This window comes from Corvus brachyrhynchos, unplaced genomic scaffold (assembly GCF_000691975.1).
Source record: "Corvus brachyrhynchos isolate BGI_N302 unplaced genomic scaffold, ASM69197v1 scaffold61, whole genome shotgun sequence".
In the NCBI taxonomy this organism is placed as follows: domain Eukaryota; kingdom Metazoa; phylum Chordata; class Aves; order Passeriformes; family Corvidae; genus Corvus; species Corvus brachyrhynchos.
Window position 1 is genome coordinate 611,665 of NW_008236478.1, and position 16,272 is coordinate 627,936.

Genomic DNA, 16,272 nt, shown 5'->3' on the forward strand with positions numbered 1-16,272 from the left:
CAAGTATATGTTTGTGTGGATACAAAAAAGGTAGATACAATTTCTCCTGGAGAGATCAGTCAAATGGTAAACTATAATTTCTCTCTTCTTGGAGGGATGTTCATATGAAGCGAGCAGGTGGATTTGTTCCTGCTTGGCGTAACATCCCAAAGTCTCACAGTAGCAGCATCTTGGAGGTGGAGTCGGCTTCATCAATTGGGAGCTGGACAAACAGCCCACACACCACTGGAAATGGTAAGATACACTTTGCAGGGGTGGATATGCGAGGTAAATTGTATTGGAATTGTTCTTTACTTTCTGGATGTTTATGTTCACAGGGAAATTATAAGGAAAGGGAAAAGAAACTTTGAGGAACATAACAGTTTTACAAGAAATAGTTATAAGATTTACCAAAGAGGATTGCAAAGAACTTTGTTGGAATATTCCCTTGATCGTGTTGCTCTGGCATCTCTTTTGTGTATTGACTTAACTGATAAAATAAAGCTATTTTTCCTGTTCTTTCTTATAACTCAGTATTCTGCCATCAGTCAAAAATACCCTCCCAAGCATAACTCATAACTTAGTAGAGTCCTGAAAACAAGCTTGTAATTCTGTACAAAATGTAAAACTGTTAGAACTCTGAATGTTTTTTTACAAGATGTTTGGGCTGAGGCTAAGCTTTTCTGCTTATGTATCATTCTAAGCAAATACTTTATTCCAGAGAGTCTGGGGAAGGGAAAGGCAAGAGGAAAGACACTTTCTGAATACTGGTAATAGTTGAAATGAGAATGACAACTGATGGATTTCTGTTGTGTAGGCTGTTGATATGCTTTATTTTCTTCCCTTTTTCATCCACTCTGTGCAGTTATATGAAAAATATCTCTCTTGGAATCCATTTAACTCTCACAAGCTCTAGTGATCTGGCTAATTTATAGCATTTACAAATTATAAATACAGTAAGAAGTCTCAAGATATCATCATCAGCTTAGGGTTATTTCTTCCAATGATTGTCTCTGTTCTGTATGCTGTTTTCGTGAGTCAGTGAATCCATGGGCTGTGCTGCAGGGGAGCTTGAAGCACTACTGTATCGAGCAGGGTTTTATAAGTAAAATTTAAGAAAGCAAAATTTATGTTCTACAATTCTGTGGTCTCAGACTGTTATTATCTAATATTAATTTTATTCTCCATTAATACTACTTTGTCTTTTAAGGGATACTTTGAGATGTAACTGTCAAAAAAGTTTGGTTGGCTTGTTTGTTTTGAAGGTGGAGACATCTTTGTTCCTTTAAAGAGTGAGCTGGATGAATTGCAAGAAGAGGTGGCAAGGAGAGCCCATGAGCAAGAACTACGTAGAAAAAGAGAAAAGGAAATGGAGGCAGCAATGGGCTTTAATCCCCGTCCCAGCAGGTTCATGGATCTAGATGAACTGCAGAATCAGGGTAACCTTTTGAATGCAGTATATTTTGCAAGATGGTAGTGCTGGTTCTTTGAACCTTTGAATGTAATTTCCTGTTTTAATTGTGTATATGTGTGTGTCTCACTGCATCCACACCCCATTACAATTTTGTACCTTCAGGTAGTGAAATACTATCCATTTCAAACCTGTAGAAAGTGAAAAAACTGTTTGGTATTTTGACCAAATTTCTTCTTAAATGAGAAAACAAAGTAACATAGAGGTATTCTTAATATATCTGTGTCTTTCCATTTTTGCAGTGATATACACTGTTAATAGTATTGATATCTAGATTTAGCTGTAAGCCTTTAACCAGCATCTTGGAATGAGCAGGGCTGTTTGTACCTTTCAGGCTCCTCAGCTCCACCCACCGCAGAGGTTGTTCATATAAACCATTGTTCTGCTTCTGCTTGATTTTACTACCTTTACAGCCCTAAGCAATTCTGCTTGTTCCTGCCCTTGTGCTTTCCAGTCTTTCTCCCTGGCCTGGCTGTGTATGCCCAGCACAGGTGTGGGGACAAGTACTCTGGCTGGATCTAATTGAAAATCTGAGCTGGATTTAGGTTGCATATCCTTTCTAGGGAAAAAGAATTTTAAAAAATTTAAAAGCCAAATACTAAGTTTGATTGTCTTTTCCATGACTCCTTATCTTTCTGGCTGGAGATGGCAGCAAAAGAGGTTTAATTGGAAGGATGCAGCTGTAGCAGAGGGAACATGACAGAATTCACATGTCATACCTTTGTTTTACCCCTAAATCTCCATCAGCCCGTAAGGGGATTCAAGAGAAAGGTGGGAAAAAGTGCACTGACCCAGTCAAGAGTGAACCCTGGAACCTGCTGGAACACTTAACTGGGGGTCGGTCATTGGAGGGTAAGCAGAGCCAAGAAAGGTGTAGTGAACACCTGGGTTCTGGTGCAGCAAATGTATGCATGGTCAGGGCAGTCCTACTGTGGTATCCTGTGTTGCAAGGCCTCCTGGCATTCCCATGCTGCTTCCTCCAACCTGACGTAGAAAAGAGTTGAGGTTGCTGGTTTGCTGCTCAAGGAGAGGAAGGAGAGGGGCAGTCCACAGCAGTGCCAGTTCTGGACACAATCCCAACTGTGCTCTGCTCAGCAGCCAGAATGACATTGTTCCAATAGCAGCTGAACACTTATGATCTCCATGAGGATGTCTGACTGGGAATGTTTGTATAATTTTTGCTGACCATCAGTTATCCTTTACAGTCCTACTATGGCCTGCTGGTAACCAGGTGAAAAATTCTGATGTACCGGAGTAGATGGATACATTCTTTTATTAGTATAGTGTTTGCTTTTGTAACATAAATGCCAGTGATTTAAAAATTGAGAAGTAAACCTCTATTGCTTAGCATGTTGTCTTCTCTGCTTCTCCTGCATGAAGGAAAATAGCATCTTCTCCAATACATTACCCCTCTTTTTCATCTATTCTATTAGTTGATAGAAGCAAAGATTGCTTAGTTTTTCTTTGTTAAAAAGAAACTAGACTAGAGTAATGCTTAATCAAAAAAGAATTGAGTAAAATGTCAGATGCATTGACTTGAAATCTAGGAAAGTCTTTGCTTAGTTCTTTTAAAGTCTTTCCACACCCCAGTCAGAGATATAATAGCTTAACATTTCCAGGCAGTCAAGCAGTCTGTTAGGCTTGCTTGTATGCAGAACTCCAGAACACTTGTGACTCATTTTCCCCTCAAGTAAACTGCTAAATTCATGCATAGAAAGCTAATTTCAGTATTCTGCCCTTGATTACAAGCCTCAGTTGCCTTGATTTTGAAACTGAATGTGCTGCTTGATTAACTTACTGCTCTAACAACTCTCACTTCTCTCTCCAGTTCTAGCTTCTCTTGCAGGTTCTTTGGGGTTTATGGTAAAAGAGTTTGTACTTAAATCTCTGCACAAGGGTGTTGGGGAGCAGGTCAGGCCACAGCATGTGTTATGCAGATTGAGAGAATGTAATTTATTGTTGGCTGATAAAGATACTTGTGTTCTCTACCACAATGATAGAGACATACCATTAAAAAGACCCACCCCTAAACAAAGTAAAAAGTCAATTTTTATTTTCTGTTTTCCCTTCCTCGTTGGAATGTTTACATTTTAGTGCGTAATTTGCATTATGCCTAGTAGGTGACACCAAATAGTTTGGGCATTTCTTCCTCTCAGGAATGGATGTTATGATGCCAGGACACAGTTTCCTTTTTGTGTCCAAAGATGATTTATCCTTCTCTTCTCCAACACAGTTTTCTAATTGTTGCAAGAAGAGTTCTTTACAGTTACCCCTTTCTTCTCAGCTTCCACCACCTTGATTTTCAAGCTGCAAGACTGTTGAGTTTTCATATTCTGTATGTTACTTACAGCAGTTAAGTGTATGCACTGAACTCATTTATAGAAGTAGTTCATGCAGGCATTTATGTTAACACTCAAGTCCGAGTTTTCTTCCCCAGACATGTTAGTTGTTTCAGTTTGCTTCCATTTTGATGAAGAAGAGACCAGATGGGTTTTGTCAGGAAACTTAACATACAATGAAAAAACCCTGGTCTGCTGTATTTCTTTTACTGATACATTTTGGTTTAGATTTGATTCTAAATTTAGTTTAATTCCTACTTGACAGAAGTCATTTGAACAGGCTCTGTGATATGTCTCTACCATCTTTTGTACTGATTTAAAGTTTTGAAAATAGTAGAATAAGCGAGTACAACTCTTTCAACTAAAGAAAATTTGAGGGAAAAAAATTTGTTTCACGTTGTTTTACTGTGTGGACGTCACAGGGTGACGTTATGAGGTGCTCAAGATGTACTTCTGCTTAGGGAAGGTTAGGTGGTGCAGTCTGGGATATGCGCAGCCTCTGCAAGAATCCGTATGTGGAAGGATTTGGCGATCACAAATGGGATGAGGGTAAGTGAGGGTTCTGCAATGAATGAAATCAAAATGAAGGGTGCTGCCCATTTGCAGGGAGGAGTGATGGCTTTGAGAAGTCGATGCAGGAAGCAGACTCAATCTTTGAAGAGTCACTGAATCAGGAGCAGAAGGGCGATTGTGCTGCAGCTTTGGCTCTCTGTAACGAAGCTATATGTAAGTAACCTTAACTGCCTGAGCTACTGCGCTTTGACTGTGTACTAATACAGAATAGAGTCTGAAATACTACATCACATTAAGTGGTCAGGTAATATGGGGGTCCAGCTGGTCTTTAGGAACATGCAGGTAGACAGAATTTTTCATTTTTATAAGCATTCCCATTTGGGGTTTTTAGTCCCATTCCTCTTCATCTCTGTTTTTTCATGTTTGCATTCATTTTGTTCTCTCCAGTGCTAAGGTAGTAACAGCACTGGAGTGCTGATGTGCCCTTTTTGGTGCTAAATGGTATGTTTCAGCAAGCACCTGGTAGGTGGTTCCCCTTGCCACTCAGTCCTCACAATTTTTCCCCATCGTCAGGCCGAATTGCAAAGGCTATTAAGCTCTCCTGTTTTTCATGGGGGGTGTAGCATAGGAAGAAAATGGTAGCCCACTCTTGAGTCCCCTGGATTAACAGAAGTGAACTATGTTGTACTTCGCTTTCCTGAAGAAAAAAGCATTAGGACATTGAAGTGCTTAAATGCATTGTGATCTTTGAGAATGTGTGCTATGTGATTTCATTTTATTTTTGGTGTTTTTCCATTATAACTGGCTGGCTGTTTCACCCCATGCTCCCCTCTGTCTGCATAGAATGGCTGCAGACAGGGTGAATAGCTCCTGTGCTGTTTGCATTTAGAAATTGGCTTTTATGGACTGCAGAATAAAGGGTGCAGCATACAGCTGTGGTGATAGCGCTATTAGCTTTCATTCCAGCAAGGAATCTCAAATCCCAGCTGGGTATTCCTGCACATAAAGGGAGTCCCATGTATGGAGGATGCAGGAGAAGAGTAGATGACAGAATGAAGCATCATTGTAGTAGGGCTGGAAAGAGCCTGTGTGAAGGGATGAGAAATTGGGCTAAAACAAGGATATTGTTTTTATTTTATTTTGGTTTAGTTTCAGTTAATGTGTTTGTACACCTGGCTAAGCTGAATGTGCATTAATGGAAACAATAGCATCCTTGTGAATTCTTTTGTGGCAGTATTTGCATGGTCCATGTTTTTTGTTCCTGCTGCATCTTTTTTCTTTTTTTTTCTTTTTCAATTTTATTCCTTTTTTCTGTTTGTTTTCTGCTATGTTTTCTTTTGCATTTTAGCTAAACTAAGACTTGCCATGCATGATGCCAGCGCTAGCACTCACAGCAGAGCCCTAGTCGATAAGAAGCTGCAAATCAGTATCCGAAAAGCCCGGAGCCTCCAGGATCGCATGCAGCACCAACAGCCACCGCAGCCGCTGCCTCCGCCAGCCTGCCACCCACCACAGGGCGGCACCATGGCCCAGTCTACAAGGTAGTGCGAGTACCTCACCTAGACACAGACCTGGGCTGCATCTGTGAGCAGTGCAGTCTGGAAAGAAATAGCAAACTATGTATATTCCCCTGGATAGTCCAAGTCCTACTGTGTCACACCCTATTCTTTTCTTCTCTAGGTTAAATCCTATTATAAAACAGTCAACTACCCCATTTTCCCTCTCCCCACCACCCTTTCTCCCAGTCTTCATAGAATAGTCCAATGTGCATGTGTTCAAAATGTGATCTGTGACAGAGAATTGTAGCAGTCAGTGCCTGGCAGCATTGATGTCTCATGCACCAAGGGAAAAAATACAATAGACAATAATCTGGCTAAAAAAAGTGGGCATGTGGTAGGATGAAATGTGACAGTTTATAATCAGGAGCAGTTTCAGGACTCAGTCAGTCAAAGACTGTACTACAGTCAAAATCTTGCTATAGTTGCTTTTATGTTGGGAACATCAGCCAGTGTGTTTAGTGCTCTGTAGTTTTAAAACTGGCAAGGGCACTGATCTTTTCTTTCTAGTCCACTTCTCTAGTAGTGTACTGGTACAACGCTTGAATCCAGATCCTGATCTGTCACCTTGACTACTCCATCATTCTTCATTTTCTTTCTGTGTTTCCCAGCATCCTGTAGCCTGGCTTACCAGCCCTCCTCAGTGTCTCTTCATGATTCTTTCTTCCATACTGACTTTAACTACAGCATAATTAACTCTCTGCTATAACCAATCCTTTCTTCCTACCCTCTTTAGCATGCAGCTTAATCCTTCTTTCTTCCCATGCCATTCCCTCCTAGCACTAGACCATTCCTATCCAATTTCTAGGCTATTTCTTGAACTGTTACTTTTTTCCCTCTCCCCTTCTTACATGTTATATTACCAGAAGCTTAAATAAAATCTCAGATGAGAATCGTTTTTCTGTTCCTTTCTGTAAAATGCTGCGTACAGCTATATACAAACCCAGTTAATTCGCACACCTGCCAGGCTCTGGTTCATAACGTTCTTTTCTTTTCCTGCAGTACCTGAATTACACATAATGAAAGCTGATCTTTTTGTCAATCAGGGGTCCATTATATCCTCTCTTACAGGAGAAATGCAGAGCTCAAATTAGGCATTTTTGCAGATTCTAAGAAAATGAAAGTGCCTTTCTTAACTAATTTTGCTAATGCTAAACTCGTTCACTGCTGCTCTGTGAAAAGAGCATTACTTTTGCAAAAAGTTATATCCAACCAAACGTTAATATTTCAGCCAATGAAAAAGAAACCGTATTCATAGCCAGAGTTCTGTACTCCAGCTTTGATGTAAATAACATTGCAGACAGTACGAAGTTTGCAATTCCTGACAGATAATGTTGTATTGCTACACACATCAACTAGGTCTTCATGGTAACTTTCCTTCCATGCATCTCAAGGAGGAACCAAAGCAGTGATCTTACATCTCTTTAAGTTTTCTGCTGGAGCTGATGTAGCCTGTCATTTTCTCATAGGCAGTGGACTTAGTACTGTTAGTTCTGTCTGTATATTAAAATGCTAACTAAATGCAGAAAAATGCCAGGGATGTGTATGACCCAAAAATATAATTGTCTTGCATTGGTACATAAAAGAATGAACATTATTTTCTAGAAGTATGCTCAGGATACAAATTATTTCAGAATAATAGTTATGTATTTAGCTTGAACTTAATTTAACGTTTTGGATAAGTGTCTTGAAAAATGAGAATATAAAGATGATAAAGAGAAAAAGTTCAACCTGTTCCTTCCATTTGTCAAGTCATTCTTCATGAAGTTGCCTGGAGAGAGGGGACTGTACAGAAATACTGTCAGTTCATGTTCAGATCACAGACATGTCCAAAGTATTTTAGAAGATATCTAAGATGTTACTGTTGAAAACAGTTATTACATTTTATATAAATGCTATTTTTACTCTTTTTACAGTTATTCCTACTCACATACTCAGTCTGCTGATTGAAATGCCTGTGGTGCTGTACAAGAATACTTCATATAGAGCCTAATTGTAAATTGCAATTGTAAATTGCAAAATACTCTTAAAAGTATGAAATGGATTCAGTTAGCGTAGGAAAACAAAGTTAGAAGCAAAGGACTAGCATGTATGTCTCTAGTGAATTAATGCAAAGTCTTCATCAGAATACAGTGAGCAAAGTGTGTTGAGCTGTATGTCACCTCGTGCAAGGTCTGTACCCTAGGAATAAATGTAAGCAATGGCTACTGCTAATCATTTACTCTTCTGTGTGTTTTAGTGAACAGACTGGCCCGCTCCAAGTACTGCTGAGCCAGGAGCTACCACTGGAACCCAACAAAGAAGTGGAATTTGGGTCCAGTTCTTTCTTCCACCCACCTGCTTCCTGCCATGAATTGCACTCATCATTATATCCAGAGTCTTCCTCCTTGCCCCCCTCTGAAAGCAGTCCATCCAACAGGATCTCTCCAAACTTCCAGTCTGCTTCTGCTGATTTTCATGACCAAGTTCCCTCTTTTCCCTATAGGCAAGGGTTGACAGAGAGGTCTGCAAGAACTGAGAATGATGCCCACAATAGTGGGGAATTTGCTGACACAACAGCCACAGGGCCAAAAGACTATAGGGATTGCTGCAGTAGCAGCAGGTTAGAAGAGGTTCATAACATAATGCCTATTCTCACACCTCACTTCAAATCCAAGGCTAACACAATAAACTCTGTGTCTTTGCCTACACTGTTTCCCTGTCCACATCCACCACAAGCTGCATCTCCTGAAAGGGACAGCCAGCACAGTCCTTGTTCCAAACTTGCAAGCTCTCCCGTGCGGCCCAACGTTGATCATTTAGGGGCCTATCATGCAGTGACCTCTGCAACTTCATCCCCTACACAGCAGTGCTCCTCGGATCCTTTGCAGAAAAATAAGTACTCCAGAGCAAACAGCCAGGAGATGTTATTACCCTCACAGGGTGAATATGGCACAGCAGACGGTTGTAAATCTGAGGCTTTTAGTACAAAGGGACATGTTCGCTCCTTGGCAGAGCAGTTTCAGAAAATGCATGCAGTCTCCCAGAGAAAAGGTACTCATGAAAAAGACTGGATTACTGCAGTGTGTCAGGATGAGAAGTCTCCAAAGTTAACACAAAAATCTTTCATCAGCCGTTCATCTTCTGGTTACGGACAGCTACTCCATCAAAACCAAGAAAACAAAAACCAGTCTTCTGAAAAATTACACTCAGCTGTGGATATTAGGGACGGGGTAGTTTCTTTGAAGGGTTTTAGTGCCCAACATGTTGCTTCTATGAGTTTTTGTTCTCACAGTGAAGAACTGTGTAGAAGAGGTGGACAGACTATAGCAGACCCTGCACCCTATGTGGAAAGGCACTGTCATGATGGAGGAATGAAAGAGGTGGATGATGGAGCTGCTAGTAGCATGGTTGCCTCTATGCCTGTGGACCATTGGGTGAATAATGTTACTAGGTATTACAGTTCTCAGAAGGCTAATAAGAATACTGAATGGCTTCCTGTACCTGGGAGGAGTCCACTCCTTTCTGATCAGAGAGCAGTTGGAGATGACTTGAGCAGGATCCCAGTACATCTGCATCCACAGTGGAATCAAGACACAGAACAGGAGCTCTCAGAACTGGAATCCCTCTATCAGACTAGTCTGCAGGCATCTCAGGCCACTAGGCCTTTCTTGGGAAGACAGGACAGTGCTAGGTATCCATTTGACCAATCAGGTAAGAATGATGCAGTTATTTTTCTTGGTTGACCTGCCTATGTACTCCAATATAGGTGAAGATGCATTTTCCAGTCGATTTAGTTAAACGGGCATTAATTTGTGCACAGATGCAGAAAAATTCAGGTTGTAGACTCTGAAAACATTCCAGCTAACTAGAGAAAGCAGTGTGATAGCACTGCCTGGGGTGGCTGCAGAGTAGCTGTTGATCTTGGCAAAAGGAGAGCAACATCTGTTAAGAGTAACATAGAAATAGTTGATCCTGTTTTCAAGGAGGGAGCTAGCTGCTTATGTCAGGCTAATGAATTTTGCTGTTTGAAAGTCTTACATCACCTCTGGAATTTATTAAACTCTTTCTATGCCTGATGTTAATATTCTCCACATTGGTGAATTTTTACTGATTATATTGTAATTGAGAATTTAGTCTGTAACTGGTTGAGGGGAATAACTTTTAAAAGTGTTTCCAGATCTGAGAGTTTTGCTAAGGACTACCTGCTTTAAGTTCTGGAAAATTACTTGTGAAAGCAGCACTGAGGGTACATGAGCTGCACTAAGATCCGTGAGACCTTGTGGATTAGTTGGTGCTGAAAGAAAATGAACAGATTCTGTCAGTGAGGACATCCAGCTGTTGCTGGAGACATTCAACTGGAGTCTCATGACAGCAGTCCGGTTCCACTTAAGCTGATCTAATCTCCTGCCTGAGATAGGGCAACCTTGTTTCTCTGCTTCACAAGTGAAGGAAATTTCTTTATAATCTGCGTCATAGCATTAAAGCGATGAATTTTCTGGTTAAATATAAGGCAGCCTGAAATTGGATGGGTACCAAAGTGACACAGATATAGCTATACACATACGATATATATATATATATTGCAATGCATACACAAGACAGGTTTTCCCCTGCCCTGCACCCGTGGAGGTGGAACCTCCATCACTCCTGACAATGTCAGACCTGGCTGTGATCAGAGTGAGTACTGCCATAAAGTCTTGAATGGGGTTCTGTTCAACAGCTTGAGTTTTCTCTGAACTCTCATGTCTTGCAGTCCACTCACAGACCAGTTAAGACATCGAAATGTGGCCATTTACCATTTGTTGTCCTTTTGGTTTGCTTTCAGAGTTAGGCAGGATCTGATCTCAGAACTTTGCAGATACTCTCTTGTATGGGCTTGAATCAGAAGGTCTTACATGTTCCAACTGATTTTGGAAGTTCTTTCTGGAAATCTACCAGGATAAAGCCCAGTTGCTTTAGTATTGGCTGGAGTTTCAGAGTTCTGTCATCAAATGACTCATTTCTTAGGCTGACTTTCTTGTGTATTTTCCCACCACATGTATGAGGGATGTGGGATACAGATACTCTTCTCAAGTGAAGTTTATATTTGAGATCTTCTCATTTGCTGTAACTTTCTGGTTTTTCTTCCTAAGTTCTGCAAATTCTGTATAAAACTGAAAAGTTTGAACCAGTGCATCTACTGTGATGAACTGGATGAAAATCACCTGAGTTAGGTCTAGGACTGCTCTTTCTTTCTTTTAACTTGCATTACCTATTCATTTGCAAATGCTGTTGAAACTTTGACCCATTATCAACTGGTTTTGTCAGATCTTTGCATTCTGAATCATGGTGAAAATGCCTCTGTTTCATTAGAGGGACTTTACAGCAGAGTTAAAGCCAAGACTTGTTTCTCTGAATGCAACCACCTCAATGCAGAAAAGGTGTTGTTATCAGCATATCACCTTTCTTCCTTTATAGAGGAACTCCCTGTGACCAGTTTAATTAGGACATTGATCTGTCTATTCCATGAGAAATTTTAGGATTGTAATTGATGGATGGGGATTGCACTGAAGTGAAGTAATTGTAGCAATCCTAGTTAAAAATAACACCTTTAACTATTTAACCAGCACAACAAATGGGTGAGAAACTAGCATTGAATGGGAAGGAGCAGGTGAATGTGTGGGGACCCTGAGGCTGACTTGTTTAGCCCAAGTTACATTAGGTAACTTCCTTCTAGTGGCTGATTTTCTGTCTCTTTGAGCCCTCTAAACAATCTCACCTCTGTATCAGGCAAGTCTTGGTGTGTAGTTAAATCATTTAAATCTTAAATAGTTCAATTAACTGCTCCCCTGAAGCCTGCAGAAGGGCCAGGGAAGTAGGCATAGTATCCTGATAGACTGTCTCCCCTTGAAATGTTGGGTGTTAGCTGATATATTAATGTTCCAAGGGTCTCTGACTTCTTGTTCTGTGTGTATAGTCCCTCTGTCTTTGCTGGAGTCAGACCTAAGATAGTCAGAAATGTGTCATAACATGCAATCAGGTGTTGAATTTAATCATAGTGTTTTCCTTCCCAGTCTCTGTGAACCTGAGTGTGAGGAAGCTGCCTGCTACAGCTGGCATGGGTCTGTCGAAAACCCCAACAGCAGAGATCGAGCGCAGTCTGTGTGGATCCACTGTCTCTTCTGTCTCCAAGGTGACATTTTGTTACTTAAGATATACTAGAGGGGGAAGGGCTCGGCCTGTGCAAGAAAGAATTTACAGTGGGACAAGTGAAACACATTATGAAAAAGGTACTGGGGTCGTTGATATTAATATTAGAATTTCAAGTGCAGTCTAGCACAGGATTAACTAACTAAAATATGAGTGACTCATGCTACGTGCAGCTTACGTGCAGTCAAATGATCTAAATCCTGGCTTGGAGGAACACACCGTTGAAAACTTTAAGATCTAGCCTCTTTGAACTTAGTGACATGAATTCCCTTGCATCACAACTGATGATAACTGCTTCTTAATTTTACCATGTGCAGGGGCACAAGTTTCATTTTTTTTCACTGTCACTACATATTTTTAAGGTGGGTGATAATTTGGTATTTGCTACAGTTCATAGTCACCTCAGAGTGGGAGAACATTCTTTTTCTTTTTTTTCCTGGGAAGACACTGTTTAAATAACTGGCAGTTACATATCAATGCCTGTATGTGAAGATGTGAAAGTATTTTCAAGGGGAAATGACATTTCCTGTAGTATCTCTGTACTTGTTAAAGGGAGTTCCAAGTCTGTTCCTCTATGGAACAAAGGAAAGGAAAGATGGAATAAACATTTCCCTTGCTAGAATAAGATTAGCCAGCTTCCAGCATTCATCAAATAATCCTAGATTTTTTTTTTTTTTTTTTTTTGGTATGAGAAGAGTAGTACTTTATCTTAAGATGACTGTCAGCTGTAGCCATGATTATCTCTCCAGGGGCAGTGATGCCTGTAGCAGCAGTCAGTCCTTCAGGTAGATCTGTCCCACTAGAGACATTTTGTCCTGGCTTTAGACACTTACAAAAGAACGACTCTCATTTAGACAAATCAATCTGTGTATATTTACTAATGGAAGAAAAACTATAAGGAATAATATTTTTAATCAGCAGATCCAAACAGACCCATTTATCTTAAGTTTTCAAAGCAGTACCTGAGTGAAGGATTTCAAGAAAGAAAAGATCACTAAATATCACTGAAGTATGCTCCATTATATTTCTATTCATCTGTTCCCTGTAATTATTGTACAAAATTGATACTATGAAGAACCTTGTCTGAAATATGTGATGTTGTTTGCAGGTCACATATACCAGAGAACATAGCAGGGAACCAGAAGAGGAGGAAATATACAGTGCAGAGAATTTCCGTCGCATTGCTCGCAGTCTCAGTGGGACAGTTGTCTCAAACAGAGAAGAGACCTTGGTCTCTTCTCACAGTTTTGTAAGTAGAATGATGTGCAGCTTTCCAATGAGCTATCATCTGTGTGTAGGGTTGCTGTTTTCTCTGTCTGCATTTAGTAGTTAACAAATGAGACAGAAGACAACTCAATAATAAGCCATGATAAAAGCCTGTCTTTTTTGTTCTCTCTTTGGAAGAAGAATGAACTTTTGTATAAGTAACAAAGCCATTTTCCTCATGTCATTGCAGAGTAGTGGCTGCTGCAGCTGGTAGGCGTGTCAGCTACATTACTTGCTAGTATGCAGAAACAACCAGTATAAACATTTTTTTTTCAGTTGACTTACTTTCAAGAAAGCTTCTCATACACCTATAATTAAAAACAAAAAAACCCCCACCAGTACCAAAATGAAAGTTTCTGCTCTCTTGTGAGTTTATTAAGCAAGTAGCATTTTTAGAGAGTAAAAGTAAACATTAAAGGGGAGTCAGTTCAAGACTTGGTGCATAACATGCAGACAGTTAAATACAGAAAATAACTAAAAGTAAGGAAATTGATCTTTTCTTTGTCCTCTCTGTTAAGTAGTCTTAGATGCAATTTAAAAGTGTCAGAAAAACAGTACCAATGTTTAGCAACATATAATGTCAAGTTTTGGCTTGGACTGAATTTTTTGCACACTGTACTTAAACTTTTATTTGAAACCAGCTGTGTAATAGGTATAGAAGAGTCTTAGTTGCAGAATCAGTTATTTAGACAGGTCAGTCCAATTGCATCTCTCTGCTGTGTACCATAAACTAAGTATATGTCAACTTTGAAGAGTTTGCTCCTCAGTGTGCTTTAGTTAAGGGCTCTGACACATACCTGGAAGTGCTGGCAGAAGCAATTAAAGACCTTTAGCTGCCCAAGAGCTGCTCTCTCAGCTAATGTTTTTATCTCCACAACACAAGCAGCCAATGGGATGGTTGTCTGTTACTACTCTTCGAGTTAGGCACTGGGCTCAAGTCTGTGATGGTTTGTTATTGATTCCTGCTTTCTGGGGTAGGTATCTCCTAATAGAGGGAAAAGGTATAACACAGATAAATACTTCAGCTGTGACAGGTAAATCTGTTCATAGTCTGAAATCAGAGCTTTCAGTAAAGCCTTCTAGAAAATAGAAAGGAAAAATCAGCAATACTCTGTTTCATGGCTTGTGTAGCGTACCATTTTCAGTGCTGACTGGCCTGACGTTGTTTTGTGTATTCGGTTTGTCAGCCAAACCTCCAGGAGCGGTTTGTGTTTGTTTTGGCTTTTTTTTTCTGGTATAATTCCAGTCTAACGATCTTAAGTAGCCCACCACTTCAGTAAAAGCCTTACTGGATTGATGCAGTTTTTGTCTGTCTTTTTCACGTACAGATGCATGTTTTTGTTCCAGTGACTCATCCCTTTCTTCCTTGGATCAACACCACCTTTGCTTGTTTCAACCCAACTCTGTGTTTACTCATCATTTTATGTTCTGTTCTTCTCCTTTCTCATTTTATAAAAGGAAGCACCAAATACGAGGAAAATGCCAGTGGACACCAGCCACCGTTCTTCCAGCTCCACTTCCCTTCCTTTTCCCCATGATCCTCCTGTATTTCCCTTTGATCCCCAGCACAACCCAAACCAGGTGCAGCACCCACCCCATGATGTACTGATGCCCAGCATGGTGGGCAAGGCACGTAAACTGTCAGGTAATAATCACAGGACTTTTCATCCTTCTTCGTGATCAGAAATATTGCTGAAGTACAGCTCCTCAGTTCTTGTCTTTCATAATGGAGTTTACCATCTGCCTGAATTCCTCCAGAAGTCTGGAAGAACAAATCACATTTCTTCTTCTCTCCCCTTTGGAGTTTTCCTGTGGTTCTGTGCTAAATGTGCATAACCAAAGCCCATAACCTTTATGGAAACTTTATGATGGCTTTATATAAAATCATATCAATATTTTTGTGAGTTATTTTCTTTAATGTAAAAGTAGCAGTAAGACCCACCACCTTGTTGCCATGTATGAGAGTACTTCCACAAGTTACTCATTCCCACAAATCACCCATGTGCCAGTAGAAATAACTACTTCCTGCATGAGAATTACTTTCCCTGTGACAGCATCAAAACCAGTTTGATCTATGAGCCTTGAAATACTTTGTTGGGCTCCTCTATGATGAAACAAGGGGCTAGTAAAGAAATCTGAAATCTGTGACAGCAGCTGCAGTAGGATAAAGAGAGGAAATGCAGTGAGGAAAATGAATGCTGGAAAAGGTACAGGTAGCTTTTATTCAGAATTGCATGTCAGCCAGTAACTGGATGTACTAGTGATTTCATTGTTCTTCTGTCACCTGCTGACCACAGCTGAAAGTTCAGAGAGAATGAAACAAAAATTATAACTAAGCAAACCTTTTTTTAAAATTTATTTCAGGAGATCAGAAGAACATCATCCAGAAACTTCTGGTTGTGCCTGACAGGGGTGAAGCTTTCCAAGGTGAAGACTACCCAGGTGTGGCACTGAGCTATGGGAGTCTCCCTTGTGTACCCAAAGGCACCCTCTCCCAGGGGCAAAAGCCTCGTGTTAATTTGCATTTAGGAGGTGGAGCATCAAGTGTCTCTGGCCATTTGCTGAACACAAGTTACTCTGCCAGGCAAACAGCCACTTTACCAGATAAGCGAACAATGCTCTGGGGGAAACATGCTGGCCAGCCAGGCAAGAGTTTACAGGAAGGCTTCCTCCAGCAGCCTTCACAACATCACATGCATGAATCTCACACCATCGGTTGCAGACTACCAGCCAGCACAGACTACAGCACTTTAAGAATACCACGTGAGCCTTCTTGGGATCCCGGTGCTTCTCAAGGTTGCCCTGTGCCCCCCTCTTGTGTTAAGGCCCCGGGTCCAAGGAGAGTTGATATGCCTCCAGAAGAAGACTGGCGAGAGAACAGCTACACCCCTCAGCCTGGCAGAAGGCGAATGCTGCCAATGCATGTGATGGATGGGACTTTTTCTTCTGCTTCCGAGGCACACAGAAATATGCTGGT

General features: G+C 40.6%; 1 protein-coding gene across 1 annotated transcript in view; it reads left to right on the forward strand.

Moving 5' to 3' along the window:
• USP54 (ubiquitin specific peptidase 54) overlaps nt 1-16,272 on the forward strand; it is a 52,244-nt gene that overhangs the window by 32,214 nt on the left and 3,758 nt on the right. Inside the window, exons 16-24 of the mRNA XM_017725850.1 lie at nt 95-234; nt 1,245-1,418; nt 4,396-4,515; nt 5,651-5,843; nt 8,098-9,551; nt 11,894-12,012; nt 13,138-13,278; nt 14,754-14,940; nt 15,660-16,271. Of these exons, the coding sequence (XP_017581339.1) occupies nt 95-234; nt 1,245-1,418; nt 4,396-4,515; nt 5,651-5,843; nt 8,098-9,551; nt 11,894-12,012; nt 13,138-13,278; nt 14,754-14,940; nt 15,660-16,271 (3,140 nt within the window). The remainder of the gene's footprint in view (nt 1-94; nt 235-1,244; nt 1,419-4,395; nt 4,516-5,650; nt 5,844-8,097; nt 9,552-11,893; nt 12,013-13,137; nt 13,279-14,753; nt 14,941-15,659; nt 16,272) is intronic.